The following is a 22406-nucleotide window of genomic DNA, read 5'->3' as shown; positions in this document are numbered from 1 at the left end:
TGGGGCAGAAAACAAGTTTGGGAGACAACTCTCCTAAAAACGCCCATGGAGCTGCTGCTGCCCGAGTTTTGACAGGCCCCACCGCTTCGGTTACCTCTGTGCGAGCTGCGCGCTTACAAAGACACTGTTCACGGAGAGAAACCGTGCTCCAGTCCCACAGGCCTTTCTCTCAGTCAGCTTTTCATTCTGCTTACCTTAAAATCGTTAATATGCAAGAACTCATCAATGATAGATTTGCATTTTCTCTCTATTTCCTCTTCTGATAGCGAAGGCTTTTCTTGCACCGGCGCTGGCGGCGCTTCTGGCTTGGCTGGTAGAGATATAAGGAAAAAAAAACCACATTTGGAAAAGGAAAATCAGCATCATTTTCAGAGATGACGTTCTGAAAACAGAAGTCAGCCGAGCAGGGTGCGTTCCCTGTCCCATCATCAGGCACGGGTCGCTTCTTCCTTGGCTACATTTCCCCCCTACGAACTCCCGATATTTCTGTAAATCAACCTTCTCGTAGAAACACAGCTGGCAGTGACAGAGGATGCAACACCTTCAAAGCTCTCTATCAACATTAGGTAATTAAAGGTTGAGCTGTTATAGCATGCTGCAAATTTAAAACGTGCTGACTGCAACGGGCAGCAACCCAGAGCAATCTCCAAAACCCTGGTCCCCATGCAGTTCTTCACAACGTCCCAGAGCTTCAAGACAAGCGTGTGCTGCGCCGTGGCAGTCAAGATGGATTCCTCACTGTAGCAGCTTCTAGATGTTTCCCAGGGAAGCAGCAAAACACCACTCATCGCAAAGGTCCTGTCTGCAGGGAACATTGCCCTAAGCGTCCTCAATACTTTCTCGCTAACGAATCAGCCCAAGCTGGCAGGAGCAAAAAGCGGGAGCTGCAGCACTGACAAGGTGGCAAAACCACCCCAGCGGGTGCCGACGCCACACGGCACCGAGGCCTGCTCGGAACGAGGGCTGGCGACAACGCAGCGCTACACAGGTACCGCGCATGGTCTGTGCCAGCCCCAAATCGCTGCTCCGGCTCTGGGAAAGGTCTGGAAAGGGCAGGTACGGCTTCACCGCACAGGGAAGAAGCAGTTCTGCAGAACTGATGCCCATTTTGGGGACTTCTAACCCAGAAACCAGCAGCAACAGTGACAGGATATGAGCGGGCAAGACAACGCCGCAGAGCGGCGTTTTGCTGGTGTCTCCAGCCTTTCGACTCCGATGAATCCTACGGAGGAGCTGGTGAGAGGAGACGACGCCAAGGCCCGTATGAATCAGCTGCGTCACAAACCTCTGGGAGGCAGATCACAGCCATCGCAGCTTGACAATGCGTCCCTGCGGGCCAAATATTCACACCGCTGCACAGAAATCTGTCACTTTTTCTGATGGATTTTTCCCTCATGCCTTTTCACACATCCAGCAAGACTCCCCGAGCACGGAAGAGCCGCTTACCAGATTCCTTGGCTTTGTTCCTCTCCGCCTCTGTGCTGTTTCTGTCCATCTCCATGCCGCCTGTTAACTGCTTCACCGTCTCCAGCATCTCCCTCCGCTGCTCCTCTTGTGCCTGATTGTCGAGCAGCAGCTCTTTACTGCTGCTGCCCCGTAGGAAAGTGTTGGGACGGGAGAGGGAAGGTGGGAGAGGTTTGTCGTTCTTCTCCCTGCCCGTGCTCCCGCGACTGCGGAACAAAAACGCACGCGCTTAAAGGTTACGGTACGAGCGACCCCTGCTCGCCATGCTGGTGATGTTAGGAAAGATATGGGTGGCTTTATAGTAACTGTAAGAAAAAAAACCACAAGCCAAACCCAGCAGGATTGTTGTCTCGACTTTTTATGGTTGTAGCTACGCAGAATGTAATCAAAATTAACTCCAATCTCAGAGGTGCACAAACATAAATATCCACAGCGTGGACAGGCAGAGCCAACGCTTCCTGGAGCACACACGGAAAAGCAGTAAGGCCTTACGGCACCCATTTCATATGTGGAATGGTGAATTTTATAACGTAAAGGCAGTGTTTTACTGTGAAATGGTAGGAGCGGTGTATATTCTTACCCATTTATTGAAAAGCAGTTTCAGAATAGTGGAAGTTACCAGCAACAGGTGACAAGGATCTGTCCTATTAATTACTGTGTTCATGAGTAAGATGGGCAAAACGATACCAAACCGGAATAATCTCCAGGTAAGCCAGAGTTTTAGGTGAAACAGGATGGAAAACATTAGAGGGACAAACCCAAGCAAACAGTCCAGCAGCTGGTGTGTACTGGAAGGAAGAACCAGTGACATTTTAAATGAACTGTACATTTATAAACCGTGTCTAGAGTTAATAAATTGAGGGTTAATAGATGTTTCGTGTCCAAGCTGGAGTGGCCGGAGCCCTGACGACATCGGGGTGCGTGAGAGCACCGCACAGTACGCGTCGCACGCCGCGGAAGCGCGGGCAGGCTTGGTCACACCTAATGCGAAGGGTGAGAGTGGCTTAAGAGCCCTGTTGAATTTCTGCGAGGTTTTAGGCATGTTTTTCTGGATAAATAAACCCACTGCCCTGGCTGAATCCACGACCGCTGAATCCAACCTGCGTACCTATTTATTAGAACATTTTATCGGAAGAGTTTTTAACCTGTTATAAACCACTAGCAAACGTATCCTTTAGGTAAAGGGTGACTGAAAAGTGGAAACTAAAACATTCACCGCAATGGCTTTAAAAATTAATACTGGCTGTCTCTCCTACGATATTATAAAAGATGCATGTGTTTTAAGTTAACTCAAAACACACGGTGGGGAAAAAGACCCAGCCATTCCTGGAAACTCAATGAAATTCTCCTCCTCCTGTGTGCTGGTAACTAGAGCAGCACGTGCGAAGCGCAGGCGTACCGACAGCGGAAGGGAAAATCGCCGGCAGACCGAAGCTTACCTAGTTAAGGCCCTGCGAGAATCTAATTCTGAGGATGCGGATGAGGCAGATACAGATGAGACTGGAGGCTGCAGCGCAGAAAATCTGTTCAAACTAGTGGCACTTGGTCGTAAGGAGTCTGGGAGATTGTAAAGACGACACAGAGAAGAGCGACAACAAGGTCAGTAGCCGCCGACAACTTGGCATCACAAAATCCTTTCAGCAATAGCTGATTTTGGAGTGACGGGGAGAGAACTGAAGGGAGAAGGCTGGTCCTGCCCCGCTTCAGCCCTGCTTGCCCGGCAGCTGCACACAGCGTTCCCACCCAAACCTGCTCCGGGCAAGGACGGCTGGCAGCAAAGCCGAGGGTGAGGACCCCTCCTGACTTACCCATCTCGCTTGCTTTTGCTCCACCACTGCTGCCCTTTCCCCAGCTGCCCAACTGGGCTTTAGGCACAAGCTGAATCTTCTCATCTATTGTGGGCTGTAAAACACACCAAGACATACCGTTACAAGGGCAAATCGCACATCTTAATTACAAATGGGGTATTCTGGGGCAACGATCCCTGTCTTGTGAATACCAAAATACACTTCAACGTGTTTTTGGAAGACCAAACCCCAGCCAAAGACAGAGGACGCAAACAACAAAGGGCATCGCAAACAGCCTCTTCCAAAGCGTCAGTGAAAGACATTCACAACGACCAGGAGCTTCTTTTTACTGGGAACTCTGAAGCTCAGTAAGGAGGAAAAGGCACGGCGTATCAGTACTCGAAAGACGTTCGGTTTGTTTGTGAGGAGTAAAACGCTTCTGCTGGCCGCTCCACCTACCAGGCACGGCTTTGGGGGGAATCTGCACGGCAACAAACACAATTCAGAGGGCGAAGAACGACAATAGGTTGCAGAACTTGGAGGGAAAAAGTGGTGTCTGACAAGAAGAGAACATGGATTTTACAATGCTCGGTTGGCGAATTTACTGACAAGGAGGTTGCGACCCCGCGGATCTCTTTGCGTGAGCTCCTCTCTCCTTCCCACAACGCAGCTGTTGTGGAGCTAGCTCTATTTGTACTCAACGGAGTAGAAGGACTTTTCCCAGATGAGCTGTAAGCCCACACAAAAGCAGGCTGAATCCCTCCTGCTAATTAAGTTTTGGAGCCTGGTTTATGACTTTCACAAGGAACAAACCGAGCTTGATCTGCAGAAGGGCTACAATCTGTCCAGGTTCTGTTTTACAGCTCTCCGAGCATCCAGGCACCGAGAGTAAAATTCAGGGAGAGTGACATTAATTGGGACAAGGGAACGTCTAGGAAACACCCTGATTTATGTGAAAGACGGAGCTCTCCTTGGCGAGAAATCCCAAAGCTGTTCAGAAGATCATTAAAAAAGGAGAAATCTCCAAGCTTGCCTAACCTGCAGCCTGAAATAAATGTCCCAAAATCACCACTTTAATGGTAAAATACCAGGAAGATGCTCATCTGGAGGATGGGTGTGAAAGTTAACACACACCGAGGGATGCAACTGCGCCGCGCAGAAGTCCAGAAACACTGTAAAAGCGGACACGGCTCCTCTCGTACCACTTGAACCTTTCAAGCCTGGAGTGCTGCCATCCGTGATATGCCAGGAACATTTTGTTTTCAAACTGCATGTGGCACCCTCATGCTACTAAGCAGCAGTGTCAGAATAGGGTCTTGAGAACTTGAGGCAGCAAAGGATTTTGAGACGCCTTCTGTAATAGCCGTGCGTGTGCTCCATCACCACCACACACGATACCCCAACTCACCATCTCTTTTAATCATTTAATAAAATTTTTCCACCTTAGAGAACTTCTGGGTCACTAAAAGGACACTATAAACCTGAGAAAAAGCGTATGCGTACTCCTTTCCCTCAGAAGAAGCAAAATAGGAACGTTCAGAAGACAACAGAGTCTTCCTTTCTGCTTTATTTATGCACAGGACTAACGCTGGGGATTTAAAATGTCCCAAGAAACAAATTTTGACCTGTAAACACCGTAACGGTCTTTCCTAGACAGACAGATAGAGTAAGGTAAGACCTCGGCATTTTTGTGGCTCCGAACGAGCCTTGTGCCGGCACCTACCTTGGTGATTTTAAGGAACTTGGTGGGGTCCAGCACTCTGCTGTTCTTTGCCCCCTGCACAGTGTTCCAACCGCCTTCGTCGACCCGCTGGACACCTGCCAGACGACAAACACAACCGCCCTTAGCCCATCCCGCTGCTCCAGCGGCACCTCGGGAGAACGCAGGCGATCGTCTCCAAGTTCAACAGGAGGAGGAAAAGAAAATGGCACGTTTCTGCTAAGCCTCGGCACAATTCCGTGCAGAAATCGTGTCTTTCAGAGTGTCTCTTCAGCCTAAGATGACATAACTAGCTTGCCTGACTCCATTATTACAAAATGGCCTTGACATAAAAGATCTCGCCGTTTTCAAGGGCCGGTTTTGGCAGTGATTCCTCCTGGTTAGATTTCTCAGCGTGTGTTCTCGCGACCTGGATGTGGGTGCGCATAACTGGGCGTTCACAAGCTCACCAAAGGAGCAGACGACATGCCCTCGCTGACCCAAAGCCGCGTTTGTGGCACAGATTTCAGCAGCGCTAGGCTCGTCTAGACACCGACCCGCTCAGGCGGTCCCAAGCTCCTTACCTTCTCCTGATGTCAGTTTTAAGACAATTAAAAGAAAGTCTACATGTATTTTCTTTACGCCCTGTTCTCACGGCACTTTCATTTGACAATCCTTAGTATTCAAGAATCCCAATGATGACTTTCTCCTTGCCCTGCTCTGTCCCAGTCTTCATGGTCCCAGTCACTCCCAGTTCACCTTCAGGCAGCGCCAGCCTCAAGGGCTGGCAGCAATTTAAGGTGATGCCAAGGCCCTTTCTCGTGCCGAGTTAACACCTCGCAGCTTTAACAGCTCAAGACAACGTGGTTACTCTTGAAATGAGACGCTGCTGTAGGCAAGAATGGATGGCAAATCTGCCCCCTACCTAGTAACTTGTCGTAACAGATTTCTGGCCGTCTGTCACAAGATCAAATATGGTTTGCATGAATGCGAAACTTAAGCACTATTGCCTGCGCTTGTTTATTTTTACCCCCCAAAACCCACACAGCCAATCCATGGCAAGTCTGTTCATTCTCCAGCCTCAGCTATACTCAGGCCCCAATTCCCTTTGCTCATTACACTTAGGAAAAAACCAGACTTCTTTCTTTTATGTGGGATTCTGACTACGGCCACTGGATGTGAAATGAGGGAAACGAGCAGCCAACTTGGCTTTTAGTTTACCTGGTCTCCTCTTCTCTTTGGTCATGAGTTGTTGGACCTTCCTCTGTTCTTCTTGCTCTTCAATCTTGGCTTCTTTATGAATCTGCTCGATGGTCTTCGGGCCCTGGTCTGCTCTCCGTGACACCCAGTTGCACTAGGAAAGAAGCAAACACGTGCTCAGAGATACTCCTGGGGAACATCGTAAACGGGGTATTTTGAACACCGTGAACGAGGCCTAATCCTCCCACCCTTGTAACGTCTTAGCGGGGCTGCTCCCGAGGGACTGGGGAGGATTTTGTGGAGCTGGGTGACGATGCGGACACGGTTATCCCAGCACCGCAGCTCTGGGTACTCTGGTATACAGGCTGTGGTACGCGTTTTGGTGGAGAATGGAGGCTCCTGACTTTGGAGAGGCACGACTGAATTCAAGACATTTTAACCCCTAGCATCCTGCACATTCCCAGCTTTCCAGTCTTTCTGGGTTCAGAGGAAAGAGAAGGACCAGAGGGAGGCTGCTGTCAAGCTCTAGCTGTTTATTTCTGACACTGTTCATTGGAGCCCTTCCTCCGAGAGAGGAAAAAAATGAAACCCTGAAAATACAGAAGCAAGAAGCGACTGCGTTTTATCTGGAGACGGTGCTTTGCCACTCCGGGGATCGTGATGGCTGAGACAGGAATCCTGCAGAGAGAGGTGGAGCTGTCTCTCCACAAAACATTTCCACTGCTTGATGTTGATGTGTCTGTTCAAGCGTGCGCTGCAGAGATCCATCTATCGCCAGAATAACCAGACTGTCTCCTGATCTTGCTACAACCTCATTACAACTTTTGGGGTAATTATCTTTGCGTACCCTGCAGTCAAAATGGTGACTTCAGCCTCCACAAAACCCCAAACCACCTTCAAAACAGCTATGTGAGGGAGGAGTAAAGCCCGCTCAGGACTTCAGTAAAGCGCTGTCCCGTGGCTAAAGCCACGCTGCCATCAGCGCCTACCTGGGTGAAATCGCAGGTGCTGGGGAAGGTTTGGGCAACCCGCGGCCACATCTTCAACCGCACAGTGCAGAGACACCCTTCGCTCTACGAGACTCCAGCTTTAAGGCCTGGGCTATGTTCAAAACCATTGCTCGATGACCACACGGGCAGGTCCCTGTCTGCATTATGTGTGCACTTGTCTACGCCAAGTTATCTCCTACCTCCAATTTTTGGGGCTTAGTGTGGACCCACCACCATCACGCTCTGATGGAGCGCAGACTCCCATTTACTTTTGTCTGAACAATATGGCCAGTAAACACCGAGCAGATGCCTGGTTGGGCTAGCAAATCGGACCATTTTTCGATGAAACCCATACTGCCGTGAACAAGAGCCCTCAGTTTTTATGGCCACGCTAACCGCCCCCCTCACTTGTGGGGTACGCAGCTCAGAGCGCTTTGGTCCCATCAGCACGTGCTGGCAGGACACAGTTACACCCAGAGCGCATGGAAACGAAGACAATGAAGCCGTGCGACTGACAGAGACAAGCACAGGGGATGCTGTGGGGAGAAACCACCCAAAACCTCTCCCGTGAAAAGAGCTGAGGCATGTCTGCTGCAGCAGGGCCGGACCGGTGGCAGGAGAAGCCGGCGTGGGTGTGTGTCTAACAGTAAGCAGAACCAAAACACCCGACACAAGCAATTCATCTGTCTACCAATCTTGGCCATTGTTAAGGCAAAACGGAGAGATTTCTTGTCTTTAAAGAGCCAGACTTTTGGGATAAGGGGCACAGACCTCCCCCTAACACCCCACTTCTGCTGTAAATACTGTAAATCCCTGCTCTTGCATGAGAGCTCTTCCAGCCCGGACACCAGAGGGAACATGCTCTTTTACTTACTTGAGTTGGTACCTACCAGCCTTAGGTCTATTACATCCTGCAGCATGAACCGAATCCTTGAAGAGGTTTTCCTCTCTTTCACAATCTTCTCCATCTGATTAAAATACTGGTCCATGCGAGGCTACACAAGAGAAACAGCATCATCATCAGCGTGTCTTGGAAGAAAATGAAAACACTCCCTCGGGTGGGGAGTCAGCGGGTTCTGCGTTACAGCGTTTCCGTGCCAGAAGCACACCTGGGGACCCAGAGGGGCTCTCCAAAGCAAGCGCTGGCTCTCCCACGCTCCCCCCGCGCTGGATTTGGGTGCGCGCAGCGCAGCAATTGAGGCACAAGGCTGCGGGCCCCTCCTTCGTTAGCACGTGCTTTCTCTGCGTTTTTAATTACTCACATAATCCACACTCTCTGCACGCATACAATGAAATAATTAAAAAAAAAAAAAAAAAAAGAAACCAATGTGGTTTTTTTTCCTGGTAGAGCTAAGCTGATCCCCTGGGCAGCTGCCACCAAAAAGGGGAGTCCTGCTCTGTCTCTGAGCTCCTCCTTTCCCTATCGGCACGTGCGCTCACCTCAGCCCGAGAAAAACCATCTCGGGCAACTGAACGGGCATAAAACCAACCCTGCAAACATCGTTTCGATGCTTCACCTCCCTGAACTGCCTCAGCCGGGGTCAGGCAAGAGAAGCAGGGGCAGAAGCGCTGCCTCTCTCAGCAAGAAGCTGGTTGATGGGCTTAGGTGTAGCATGAAATCCCACCAGCTCCTTTTCATCCCAGAGGTCGTGATGTGATGGAATCCAAATTGGTTTGCACTGAGACATGAAATGGTATCATTAGAGAAGCCCCCCTTAGGTCTAAATTTGACTCGCCAGGCTCCAGAAAGCCTTTTCCCCCAAAATGGGGGCTCTGGCTTTTTTAAACAGAAAGTTTCAGGGCAGTTTTATAAAATGTTTCCTACTCCCTTCACTAAAAATGAGCTAAACCCTTTTCCTTCTACTTAAGCAAGCAAGAAAAACCCTATTAAAATTTGGTTCTGGCCTTGCCTTGGAAAGTTTCAGCCCAGAGCAAATGTTTCCAAAGTCAGGAATGACAGGGAAAATATTTAAAATGGACTTTGTCCAGAAGCTTCAATTCTAACTATCACTAACACTTCAGGTTCAATAAAAACACATAATAAAACGTCTACCCCATTAACAGAAAATAAATGAAGGATCCTCACTCAATCTTGACAGAAATAACAAATCACAAGGACAGGACACGGGCAGCTCATCACAACGACATCTGCCAGCACCGCCCTGCTGCGTGCACGCTCCGTGCTACACGGTGCCACGGCTCGAGGCCGCGGAACCGGCCAGCGCACCAAAACGTTGGCTTTTATGGTGTTTCCATGCTCACAAAGACCGAAACAGCATCCAGGACTCATCCACCACGACCTCAGCTACTGCTTAGAAGTCAGACCTTGTTTTCTTCCCAAAGCACGTGGAGAAATTTAATCCCCGCTTCTGGCACTTTCAAGCCTGCATCAATAACGCGCACGCCGTTGTGTTAACGGCGTAGGGTATTTAGCCCGGGGGATTAGCGGTAAACGACGCTGTTTTGGTCAATGCTCCACAAAACAGTTTGGGAAACTGCTTCCCCATAAGGATCAGGATTGATCCGCCGCGATCCCTGCGATCCGGCGCACTGCAAGGGAACTCCCTTCCCCGAGCAGCTGAAAACAATTAGCTCAGTTTGTTTCCAGAGCCCAGTCCGACTGATTTCTGGCAAAACCCTCGAACGCTTTTTCATCCCGAGCCTGGCTTTTGCGAAGGAGCAGCAGATTGTCTGCGCCAAGAGAAGCTCATCGAGCGCGTAATGCTCCGTGCCGCACGTACATTTGTTGGGAAGTCGGGAGGAGGATGCTGGAGCGCTGCAGTTGCAAAACAGCTGCTTCATGTCAGCATCGCTGGAGATGATGATGACACAAAATAAATGCATCCACCAAGGTTCAGGTGGGGATTTAGGCCACTTAATGAGGTTTGTTTTTTTTTTTTTTAAGATTTAACCCGAACAATACATTCAGGGGTAGATTTTGTAGGTAATATAAGCCTTCAATGGTAAAGAAACAACTCTAAATCTTAATGCTTTGGAAACTGCAGATAAGAGGTAAATTCTATTTGGAAAAAGAAACCCATAGGATACGTTGAGTGCTTTTAGATTGTGTGCTTGGATGAAATATTTGGAAACAAGTAGCGACTGGAGAACACTGTTGAAAATGATACAAGACTCTATTAGAAAGGGGCAGAGAGGAGGGAGCGAGGCCAGGCCATGACGAAACACCCATAGAAGAGCGGATGATTTCCTCATGCCATACAGAAATTCCTGAAGAAAAAAAAAATAAATCCTCAAATAAAACCACCCCACACCCATTTTTCCATCCCTGCCCTGAAAGCCTCATCTCTCACTCCCGGTCCTGCCCTACCTTCGCTTTCTCAAAGTCCAGGTCCTTGCCAATGGTAGTTAGCAGGCGGCAAAGGCACTCGAGGGACTCCTCGTCGTGGTTTTTCAGCAGCTTTACCACGCAGTCATGCATGATAGCCTCCGTCAGCATTTTTAGTTTGAAAAGCTCGCCAATGAATTTTATGTTCCCAATGGATCTCCGTCGGGCTTTGTCCTTCGCCTCTTCCAGCTCGTCATGGAGCCGCGTCTTCTCCTCTGGCTGTAAAAGAGAAAAACAGCTCTAAAAAACCATGTTCACGGAGCACAGAACACTTCAAAAGATCCAGTTTTACGTTTATAGTTGCTCTTGTCCCTGTTTACTCTTTTTCTCCTGAAAACCAAAAAGAGGCTGGTATAGACCCGCTAATCAAGGCAAATATTCTTTACTATACTCAGCCACAGTGACAGAATGAAACTCTCAACTCCCAAATTCCCCCCAAATCGACTGCCATCTTCAAAAGAGATCATTTGAGAGGGAGCTCTGAGAATTTATGGGGAAAAAACACCACTTACAGTGGTAGCAGCCTCAAGTTCTTTCTGCTTCTTTTCAAAGACGTCATCATCAGCCTTGTCCTTTTCAAATTCCTTCTGGCACCGATTTAACAGCAGCTTGCGGAAATTTACTGTGCTCCCAGGTTTGTCTGCCATGGGCACTTTCAGCTGTAGGAGAAGAAAGAAAAACATCAGAAGTACGGCTAAACTCTACCTAGGAGCGAGGTTTCCTATAAGCCATCCATTACATTTTATTATGCACTTCATACTCAGTGACGCGAGTCTGCGAGGCTGTGACAGTTAACCATCGCGTCACGATTTCCAGCCGAGTTTTACGTTTCATATGTAAAGTCGCACTCAAAACTTGGCTGACACCACCTCCGCCTGGAGACGGATTACATTTCCATTCATGGGATCCTTCAAAAAGACACATTGCTTAAAAACACTCTTCTTAGGTGCTGAAGACTCTGGAGCCATGCTCCTTCGTTGCATGTTATGCAGGATCGGGGGGAAGGAGGGATTTTTTTTTTTTTTTTTTTGGTCCCAAATTCACCATCTGAAAACTAGCTGTCCCAAGGCTGGCTCGGCACCTTGGGCTCCCCTTCAAAACGAGAAACTGGACTTTCCAAATGCGACTCGTTGCATTTTCTGAGCAGGCAGAGCAAAATGTCAACTCCAAACAACAGAGCACTCCAAGCAAAGCCCTCTGCCTGCAGGCACGGCCAACGAATGTAGAAGAAATCCTTCATGTAAATTATTTTTATTTACGTTGAGAAACTAACATTCAACTCTGCTCTTGCCATGTTTATGTTAGTGCAAATGGGTTCATGGGGATGACGTGCAGAACGTTCACCCGCGCAGAGGAACTTCCCATTTGACTTTGGTGGCTCTTACCGTTACAAGACATCTGCACATGTTGGCATACGCCACCGAGAAGCTCGGCTCATCGATAGCCTTCTCAAAGACCAGGTCGATGACTCCTTTCAGCCTCTCTTCTGTATCTACCGTCAGGTCTGTCACTTGCTTCATGAGCTGATTGAACATCTGGGGCGTCAGCTTGTTCAAGATGCTTCGTACCTTGCGGAACAGCTCCTAAAGGAGAGGAAAACTTAAGTTTAACGACAAATCGAGCAGGTGGCTTTCAGGAACGAGCTAGGATGCATCTGAAAGGTGAACGGAGATGATGTCCTACAGGAGCTCGTAGGAAGTCGAGTTACACACGGACACACATTTGTGCACAGTGCAGCTCCAGCTGTAACTCAGCTACCGGCTACCAAAGACCAAGGCTGCGGGGCGGGATTGCTGGAAACGCCCAAGTGCTTTTTCCAAGGGCGACAGAGGCACAAAGCCCTTGCTGTCACCCATCTGAAACAGCCTTCTCGATACCAATTTAGCCATGAGATACAAATTAACAGGGAGGGGCTGTCTTCTCCCTCAGCTAGAAGTAATCAACTTCTCCTATACTTACTTTAAGGCACTTTTTTTTTTTTTTTCCTATCCAAAATGATAATTAGGTCAACAACGCTGCCGTTAGCCCCGAGAACAGAATTCCAGTGTCCTTCAGGACTATCCCAGCTTATCCTACAAATTACAAGTTTGACCACCAGGCAAATACCTCCGCCCAGAGCGGCTGCCCCACAGAGGAGGGGAGGGGAGAAAGACACAGGGAAAGCTTCAGAGCCGGCGCTGTCGGGCTGGGCAGGACAGACTGACAGAGGAACCTCAGTCTTGCTGAGGTTCAGGGCAGAAACATAGTCTAAAAGGGGATGAAAAGCAAGTTCTGTGCTGGAAGTTTGAGGTTGGGTGCTTTAGAATGGAGACAGAAATATTCCAGTAAAATAGCAATAGAGAAACAATCCTGGAAGAGAGGTAGTAGGTTGTCTGGCGTTCCCTATTTAGACTCGCTTAATATACAGGATTGCCATTTAAACTCCAGGTCAAGAATAAACACATGAAAAAAATGATCAAGGTAGGGGAAAGCTGTGATTCAAACTGGAATTCATTGCCCTTTTTCACTGTCTTACACAACAGCAAAGGCAAATTACCATCCTCCTCCTGTTACAGACTGCTGTACTCGGAAGCGCTCGCTAATGCTCTCACCTGGGTTTTGACATTTTCTGGGTCCTCAGTTTGGTTTTCTCTCTTCAGGCTCGGCTTCCAGGCGTTCTCTGCCTTCTTCAGGTGGACATCCTCCTTCACACACACAGTGATGATCTTCCTGGGCTCTCTCCTCTGGCCCGGCTGAGATCTCCTCGGTCCAACATTCAACAACTAGGACAAAAACATTCCTTGTTATATCCCCTTTTAAACTCGCATCTTGATAAAACACTGCGGGGCGCACGCCAACACCCGCTGATGGCAATGCCGACACTCAGCAACTCCTCCCAGGACTTTGAGACTCCCTCCGACCCAACACACCGGTCCGGGGCGGTCAGAGGGAACACAAAGACACCAAACGCATTTCTCTCGGGCAGCTTTTCCCGAAAAAGATATGGGATGAGCACTGCCTACGCGCATCGGCGATGCTCCGGACACGGCTTAAGTGCTGCAGAACTCAACCCGACTGACCAAAACTGCCTCTTGGCAGCCAGAAACTGCGTAACCGAGACATCGTAGGAAAGGCGTATTTAGGGATTAAATCAGTCCTCGCAGGTGTATTTCAAATGGCCCTTCCATCCCAAAGCATTCTACGATGCTATGATTTCAACTGTGCCATCCCAAGCAATTAGATAATGATAAATTGGCGGCTCTGCCAAAAACGTTAAGTTTTACTGGAGATTGCTTCAAAAAGAGCCATTTTGAGACCGGAATTACATAAACCATGCTGAACGGAGGATCAGTGCTGCTCCCGCATTGTTGAAACACGGATCCTAACGGATGTGGGTCAAACTCTTTGCAGTTTCACAGAAGGAAGGGAAACACGGTGCCTTGTTTGAAACAGCATCAAGCGCTTCCCCCGTACAACACGATGCTCCTCCTGGTCAAACCAGGGATGAAAACTGCCGAAACCGGGGAGTTCTTCTTCGGCTGGACAAGCGATAGGGCACAAGACACCCCCAAACTCCCTCTTCATCATCTGGGAGCTTCTGCTTAAGGGCTAAAGGTATCAAATGTTGTCGGGAGGTTATTCTTCCCCTGCGCTCTTTCATATTTCTGAACTCGTTTATTAGAAATGTCCAACCTCAATGTAAATATGAGCGCAGCAACAAAGCTCCATTATCAAACCCCGTTACTTTCCACAGAAGTAATTAACCTCTTCAGTGGGCAGCAGGCAACCTCCCCATGAGAGATGGGCCATTTAAAACCTTTCTTTGTTCAACAAAGGGATGCAATGAGCATCAGAGAGGCAAACCCATCTCAGTTATTCAAACAGCTTTGCTGAACACGAGGAGAGGCTCTTGGTTGGTGCCTCTCGTGTCACATACCAGCCCCAAACCCGCCTTTGCATAACGAAATAAGAAAACCCTCCTTAAAGGCAGGAGCTTGCATCTGCGATTTGAACCGCTTGGCTTTGACGACGTAAATACGTGCCGCGATGAAAGCAAACGAACATAATCACCGCCACTGCTGGAGTTCTCGTTCGGGCTTCGTTATGTGATAACAGCAACCGAGTAAGATGTTGCCAAAAGAGAACGACCTCGTGCCGTGATGTGCTTCGTACGCCGAGGCGGCGCATGGAAGAGGGCTACGCGGTGCAGCGTGTTAGCGTGCTGCCCCACCGCCTACGAAGACCTGCGTTCAGATCCCGCTGGCACGCGCAGAAATAACCCATCGGACTCGTTCAGACTTTTTCAGGCGCACGCCGTAATCGTAACACAACCGCGCGAGCCGATCGCTCCCGAGAAATCAACAGTGGAACGAGACAGCAAGACCAGGGAGCCTTCACAATGCTTTTGTGTGTTAGATGCCCTCCTAAAACAGTTGTCAATCCCTCCCTACAACCCCATCTCCACTCCCAGCCAGAGCCCTCGATCGACACCGGTACGACGCAGCAAAGCCTGCTTTGCAGCCCTGCCTTGAGACATCCACCTCTGGTTTTACGCAATTTCACACAGTTTTGCTGCACGTAGTTCCAACCACGCTGCAAACGTATGGCTGTGGAAAGAAGAAACTTCCCTCCAGCTGAAAAACCAGACAATAACGCAACAGAAAACCGACCAGTTTCAGCCACGCGCCCTAGACCTCATCGCACACCTCCTGGCCCACAGAAAGCTTGGTAACCGGAGCCAGGCTGGCAGCGTGCCCTGAAAATCAAAATGTTTGGGCTCATTTCCCTGAAGAACACGGGCAAAGCCGACGAGAGGTAACCTGCGGCCACCCCGTCTCTCTTGCGCAGAGGCGGCTCTGGTCTGAAGGGCCTTTCAACCCCAGCCGGGCTGGAAGGCGCCAGGACGGAGCCGCAGAGGCACGGCGCTTCCGCAGGTACGGGTCCAGGCAAAGCCACAGCCACAGCGTTGGCTTTCAGAGCTCACGCACCTCCCTGCAGGAGGCGACCGTTTCCCTTGCAGAACCGAGGGACGCAAGGACCACTGTCACATCTCCTGAATATCAGCACGTTACACGTCACAGCCTCCTCAAATCCGGCTGCCTTCGAGACCAGACCTTTAAGTGCATTAATAGAAGAAAGACTTTCTTTAAGATTGTATTTTTTTAATATCGGCGAATAAACTGGGCTCAGACTGTTTGATTAGGTTTTAAAAGCAGTGAACCGAAGCCTCCTTTGAACGTGTAATAAAATAATATACGGATCAAACTTTTAACAGAAAAAAACCTGGAGTTTTTTGGTTCCAAATTTACAAAGCGGCAAGTTAAAGAGACGCTCGAGCTCAGGCCTGGCCTCCTTTTAGCAACCCAGTCCAAGTAAATAATAGTGGTTCTGTAGCACCTGCGGTTACAGCGCTACAGCTTGCACTGAAACAATATTTTCCACCAAAGGCACAGAGAAGTGCTTACCAGATGTTACTACATCAATCTGAAGTACCTGTCTTCTGGATGCAGAGGGGGGAAAAAAGGAAAGCAGAAAGAAAAGAGGGACAAGCCTCCTGCCGAGGAGCCAAAAACTCACAGGAACACAGCACGACCTGGTGCTCTCCCTCACGGTCCGCCACCACTCTTAGGACACGAGGGGTGATGACGTTTTAAAAAACATCCAAGAAATTAAAGAACTGCTTCTCCCTCTACAACAGGCTTCCAATGCAGAAGGTGAAATTGGGGTTAGATGCTAGGAGCGACTCTGCCTTCCAGGGAAGCGCAAGAATCGAGGCGACTTGAGTTTCCATCACCTCTCAGGGAGGATAAAAGCAGACGCATCCCTCCTCAGCGCACGGGGACCGACTGGTCCTCTCCAACCCTATTTCTCTGTGTTTGCATCTCGTTACCCGCTGCACTCATCTACCTTCTTGTCTCCATCCAAAAGCGTTTATTAGCTGTATTTTGCCCCTGTGTAATTACAACCCTTCTGTTGTTTGATGCGACATTTGTTAGTTCTAAAAACAGTCATACAACACGTTTAAGCGAAAAGAAGGAAATAAAGACAAAAGCCAAGGAAGCAAAACAAAAGATTCTCAATGTGCCGAAAGCTTGTTAGCGCTGAGCTGCTCGACGTTATTTCGAGAGCGAGGAATAGGCAGTGGGGTTTAATGGTTCATGGGCATGGCCTGTGCAGAGGTGGAATGACCGAGTGGACAGACAGCGTACACGCAGATTTTTGCCATGCTTTACAAGAAGATAACGTCTGATTTTGCTCGGGGCTGAAAACCCTCTCATCCTATAACCGCCGACGTCACAGGACAGCAGGGCTCGTTAAATAACGTTACCTTCCACCCCTCCTCGAGAAAACTGCAAAGAAAGGCTCTACTCTGTAAAGGCGCAAATGTAAGATGTATGTTATGTGCTGAATGCTCCAAATGAACGGGGTAAGCGGGACTTACCTTTTCTCCCCCTTTCCACAGGTCTGCAAAGTGCAGACCCCTCGCGGATCCCGCTCAGGCCAACGTCCCAGCATGCCCTCAGCTGGTGATGTCCCACCCACCACTGAAGACTGCCTAGAGGGGTACAATGCAAGTCTTGTTTCGTTTTTTTTTTTAAACACTGTTGCACCTTTTTGTAAAGTTTTCTGCCAGTCGTTCTTTATCAACAGTGGGCGTTAGGGAAAAAGACAACTCTACAAAAAGGTGCAAAGACTGGGGGGGAGAGGGGGGGATTTGGCTTACCCCTATCGGCAGGTTCCTCAATGGTGGGTGAGGCGAGACCAAGAGAGGGCATGCTGGGGAACCGCACCGAGCCAGGGAAGGCAATCCAGGGTTGCTCTGCACTTTGCAGGCCTGCGGAAAGAGAAAGAGCGACAGGGACGTTACCACGATGCCGAGAGGCTCGGGACATTCAGCGCACAAAAGGAGAGAAGGCGCCGGAGTACAACCTGCCAAGTCCTAAATATAGGAAGCGACGTCGACCTCAAACAGCATCGAGGTTTCGGGACCGGGTGGTGCTCCGAGAGAAACCGTGACACCGAAGCTACTCCAAGACACGGACGCGCACCCCGGAACCGAGGCACCGGCCATGAGACCGCTCTCAAACCAGAAATATTACATCAACTCAGAGTCGCTGGCTTTGACTCCGAGCCTCCTGGAAATCTGCACGCTTGGAAGTCAAGGTTATTCAGCAAACTCTTCTGAAACCAGCAGTTCCGAAAGATATACGATGGCTACGTCATTAGATATATCTAGATGGATACATTGGATGTATCTTAATGATGAAAAATCAATGATTGCACCTAATGGAGGCAGCCTCCATCCTCCAGCTGCGGCTGACTGGGCGGCGCCGTGCTGGGGGGCACCTGCACCCCAAGAAAAAGAGACGGCAAAGGCAAGAAGGAAGAATTCAGAGAGGGATTTCAGCATTTGGGCAAACCCAGACACAGGGAAAAGAAAAGAAAGTGAAAGCAAAGCAGAGCAAAAGGCAGGAAAACAAGGAATGAATTGACCAAAGCAAAGCAACATGTGGAAGCCCAGAGAAAGCAAGAACATACGCAGGCGCTGTGTACGTTCTTTTTTTTTTTTTTTTTTTTTATTAGTAAAACCTATTGGCGCATTTTATCAAATAGACTCCTACGACGACAGACGCTGACGCTGGGTTGCTGTACGAGAAACGTGCGTTCGCACACACGCGACTGCCAGGTCCTCAGCGTGGAAACGTGTTTCCACACCTCTCGCGCAGGAAACGGGGAAGGAGACCAAATCCATTTAAGACCAATACGTACCAGTTAAAAACATCCACAACGTTTTTCTAATTTGCCTAACTTTTGACAGCCAAGAAAACATCACCCTTGCGTTCATCCTGACAAAACCAGAACCACCGGAGCATTGGAAGAGGCCCAAAAGCGCGAGGATGGACTTCGTTGGTGTTAAGGCCAGTTTTTAAATTAGCAAGCTGGGGTAAAACTCACACTTCCAGATACGTTTCTTCCACCGGAGGTTTGCCTCCCAAAATCAGCAAAGGCTGGCGTGAAGTCTGGTCCTCGAGGCAGTATCCGAGGGTCCAGAGTTCTCAGGGGCAATTTTGGCTGGTTGACCTGCATCGCGGGGCGGAACAAACAAACGGGATCTGTTCAGCGGGTGCTGGAGCTACCGAAGTTCATGCAAGTCTACAGACAACCTCTGCTAAACCGTAATAGTCATATTTAATATCCAAATTAATGCTTTTAACAAACCGTCAAAGTTTTATGCATCCACACTTACACTAAAAATAAGCATTGAATTTAAAATATCTCTTCTGCAGGTGACTATTGAGGAAACAGGTGGAGTTCAGAAACATTTCAAGGCTGAGCGTGACTTATGGAGGATAAAATTATGGCGACACGGGCCCGTCTTCTGCCAAATGACTGTGATAGTCCTGGTTCAGGAGCGCAAAACTGCCCCCTTCCCTCAAACAAATGTCTTTTGGGTTAACAAGAGAGCGAGCTGGCCGAGCAAAGGAAGCTCAAAAGCAGACAGAGCAGTGAGAAGCAAACCACGGCAAACGAGGAGGTGGATGAAATCATTTCGGGAACAAAGCTGCGTTTTACAATTTGTCCGGGTATGAAATTCAGAGTGGAAATGTTTCTGCACACGAGAATCACCTCCATCCTCATCTGCGCTTGAATCTTAAGAGCGAGTCTGTAGTGGTTACATCAAAATCAATGAACTACGTAGCTCTAACTGAGACGAGAATAAGGTCTCGGTGTCAGCGCTTCAGAAATAACAAGGATTTCAATAAGCGCAGACACACAGCAGAGAAAAAACACATCTGTAACGAGGCTGCAGAGAAATGGCAAAACTTCTTGAGAGTCAAGGTTTTAAAGATCTTTTATTAGATCAGCTCGTAAATACTGACACAGCTGTTTCAGACCAGAAAAAGAGTTTGCCCAAAGCTTGCCTATGCTTTCTAACCGTAGAATTGATTTAATAACGGACACTGCCTCTCTGTTCAGTCTTGCTTTGCTTATACCCTTAGTTCTTCATGGTTCTATCGTTTTAAATTTTAATAACAACCCGGTATAACTTAATCCGGATAGAGACCATTAAAAATGCTTCCGTTTTTAAGTCATGTGTGCACATTCGTTAGGCACCACGCCTCTATTTGAAGAATTTTATAATGTGACATCAGCCAAGTATTTCCCCTTCCCGACAGAAGTCTGCATCGGAACGGTCAAGGAATAAAGCATGCGTTAGGGATCTTTATTTGTATTAATAAAAAAAAAATTGCACGCACCTGTTTTATCGGCTCTCCTCTCACCTTGTCGAGAACCACATCGCTTATGGGAGGCAGCCCCTCCGGCTTTTGGATACAGGCGGGCATGAACTGGAAATCCAGCAAGAATTCCCGGTCGTACTGCTTCTTCCCCTCCGGGTCCAGGGGCTTCCACTGCTCTATAAGGAGAGAAGGTGCCTGAGATTCATAGGTGACAAAAACCTGTGCTCTCCGAGGCATGTTTTCAGTATATCCAAAGGGAAGGGATTGCTACAGCTGCTTGGGGAATTTTAATTTAACTTTATTTTAATTTTGAGGAACACACATCACATTAAAGGATCAGAAACAACGGGGAGCGCATAGCCAGCTCCAGCAGCAGCCACACAAGGAACTAATCGCTAATTCCAGTTTTAACCCACGTCATCATCTCATTTTAACTCTGACTTTCATTCTCTCGTGCGATACGATGAAATGGGGACGATTCCCAGTTTTGGGGCGAAAGTGCAGAAGTTAAAGCAGGCTGGTTTTGTGTAAAAGGGAGCGATACACGCAGAGCCGAGGAGGAGAGCACCGCGCAGAACAAAAATATCCTTCAAAAATGTGAAAACGCCGAGCCTTTAACAACCCACGCTGGAGAGAACGGTGGGAACCAAAAGAAAACACACAACCCCGGGCCACGCGCTAAGAATTACAGCTTTTCACCCCTTTTTTCAGAGGGCTTTCTGGGCAGGAGAACTGCGGTGTTTACAAATGTAAACCTGCAGCCATTTCAGCGCGAGGCAGATTAGCATCTGGTAGCCTAGAGACAGGATTTTCTTCGCTGGCTGCACAGTTTGTTTGAAGTTAGGAAAGAAAACACGGACCTGCTCAGCAGGCAGGTTAACTAGCCAGGCCCCTAAGCGGGTGGCACGTTTTTATCTGAAGGAGAACATCTGTACGAGATGCTGCCTTGGCGTTTCACCGACGCCAAACGGCGTTGCTTTGCATTTATCCAGCCGTTCAGGTGCGCGGTTCAGCTTTTCCATTATTTCTTTATTTTAGCCCCTGATCACCAGCTTGAGGTCTCTGGGTTCTCACCATCCTCATCCCTGCAGAGGCCACACAGGAACCTATTTCAAGTGATGGGTTTTAACAACTGGGAAATGAAAATACACAAAAGTAATTACAATTTCTAGCTCTTTGTGCGCTTTTATTTCTACAGAGCTTCGGGATAAAAGGGTGCAGAAAACGGTTTGGCTGACCAGCTGCGTCCCAGCCAGAATCCCCTGCCAGCTGCCTAGCCACTCTGCCGCACCACCCTCCATTTATCATGGAAAAGTACCGACAGCAACAAGAAACAGTTTATATGTACGCTTTCCTTCTCCTGGAAGGATCTTAACAAGCTGTTTTAACGTGGAAAGCAGCCGGGCAGCGTCACAGGCAGGCTTTCTGGATCCCCAGCAAGGGGAGAGATTGGGACGTAACACACAGTTCCTCCTACGGGTGGACCGAAAGGCAAAATCCCTGCTTTTCAAAAGAGCAGAGCTGAAATCGAGGACTATTGCACCAAGCGGCAGGCAAGTCCGATGCGCGTTGCTTTCCGGGGGATCGATCCAACCCCTCCAGCTGAGGGAAAGGACGCCCAGATCCGACCGGGATCGTTCTGACCGCATCGGGTGTTTCGGAGAGACAGCTGACGAATGATGGATTAACTTCAAGATGTGCTTAGCTAATGAACCGGTAAGCTATCAGAAGTGTGCGGTAAACTATCAAGAGGCCTCGATGTTTTCTCCTAATGACACGATACTACCAGATGAATAAAAGAAAAGCAACTCAGGTCTTTGTCAGAACAAAGCGGAGCTGAAATAACAACGGCAGTGTAATCACTTAATGGTGGTGCTCCTTCCCGATACCTCGTCCAGCTCTCACGGTCCGTCCTTATTTTGTTTTATACTCTTTAATATCTGAGCTCTTACGAAAACGACCCATTTATTTGGAGGGAGCTTCACCTGAATAAGACATGACTTAAAGTTGGTAGCAACTGAAAAGTCGGTCTCAAGGTCTCTCTTAAGGAGGTGAATTAAGAGGTCCAGGTCTACAAATTAAGTATCTTAATAAATAACAAAGCCAGCCCTTAGGCAGACTACATCCAGCGCTAACGAAAGGACCACATCCTGTGAGCCCAGACTTGAATTATTTTATCAGAAGGACTGCACGCTCCCAGTTCAATAGCGGAGCCTGGACGGAAACCCACACACTGTTCCTTTTCTTTTCCTTACTCTTTTAGAAATCTGGAGATCTATGTGACTGTTTAGCCAGGAATTTAAATCTATATAAATACACATATTCGTATTTAGTACCCAATCAGAACTTTCCGATCTCTTAGTTAAGTAGTACGGCTGCTGGTATGGAATTTCTTGGATCGTTCTCAGCTGTCGATCACGCAGGAATCAATTTGCCACCATTTCCACTCTGCAGCCAACGTTCCCACGTGTAATAAATGTAAGGAATCGGGGATTTTCTCTTCTCTTCATTACCACCAGCAAGAGAAGAACATTTTTCCTCTCGTGCTCCCCCAGAAAGTCTCTCTGAGCCTGTCGGGCAGTGGATCCCAGCGGAGCCGGACACGGTGAAACGCTGGGCCCCCTTCCACCCCACTGGAAACACCCTTCCTCCCGCGGGGAGGACGCACGGGGCGTTAGCAGCCCTAAAAGGAGGGAGGCA

At 48.7% G+C, this 22406-nt stretch overlaps 1 protein-coding gene across 17 annotated transcripts in view; it reads right to left on the bottom strand.

Annotated features, from left to right (window-relative positions):
- The window catches only part of EIF4G3 (eukaryotic translation initiation factor 4 gamma 3), a 149787-nt gene that overhangs the window by 14837 nt on the left and 112544 nt on the right, over positions 1-22406 (bottom strand). For 13 of the 17 annotated variants that reach the window (XM_087755685.1, XM_087755674.1, XM_087755676.1 and 10 more), the window contains 14 exons: positions 19725-19882; positions 18421-18546; positions 17189-17299; positions 13077-13247; positions 11871-12068; positions 10998-11144; positions 10468-10704; positions 8030-8134; positions 6172-6304; positions 4975-5069; positions 3273-3366; positions 2904-3021; positions 1447-1670; positions 195-310 (listed from right to left, as the gene is read on the bottom strand). In XM_087755685.1, coding sequence (XP_087611811.1) covers positions 195-310; positions 1447-1670; positions 2904-3021; positions 3273-3366; positions 4975-5069; positions 6172-6304; positions 8030-8134; positions 10468-10704; positions 10998-11144; positions 11871-12068; positions 13077-13247; positions 17189-17299; positions 18421-18546; positions 19725-19882 — 2033 coding nt within the window. The remainder of the gene's footprint in view (positions 1-194; positions 311-1446; positions 1671-2903; positions 3022-3272; positions 3367-4974; positions 5070-6171; positions 6305-8029; positions 8135-10467; positions 10705-10997; positions 11145-11870; positions 12069-13076; positions 13248-17188; positions 17300-18420; positions 18547-19724; positions 19883-22406) is intronic. The other 4 variants (XM_087755689.1, XM_087755678.1, XM_087755690.1 and 1 more) reach the window with 1 other exon arrangement.

This window comes from Nipponia nippon, unplaced genomic scaffold (assembly GCF_047370975.1).
Source record: "Nipponia nippon isolate SJK-2023a ecotype South Korea unplaced genomic scaffold, ASM4737097v1 scaffold_19, whole genome shotgun sequence".
NCBI classification, from domain to species: domain Eukaryota; kingdom Metazoa; phylum Chordata; class Aves; order Pelecaniformes; family Threskiornithidae; genus Nipponia; species Nipponia nippon.
The sequence above is the reverse complement of the archived record's forward strand: the minus strand, read 5'-3'. Positions and strand labels throughout refer to the sequence as shown.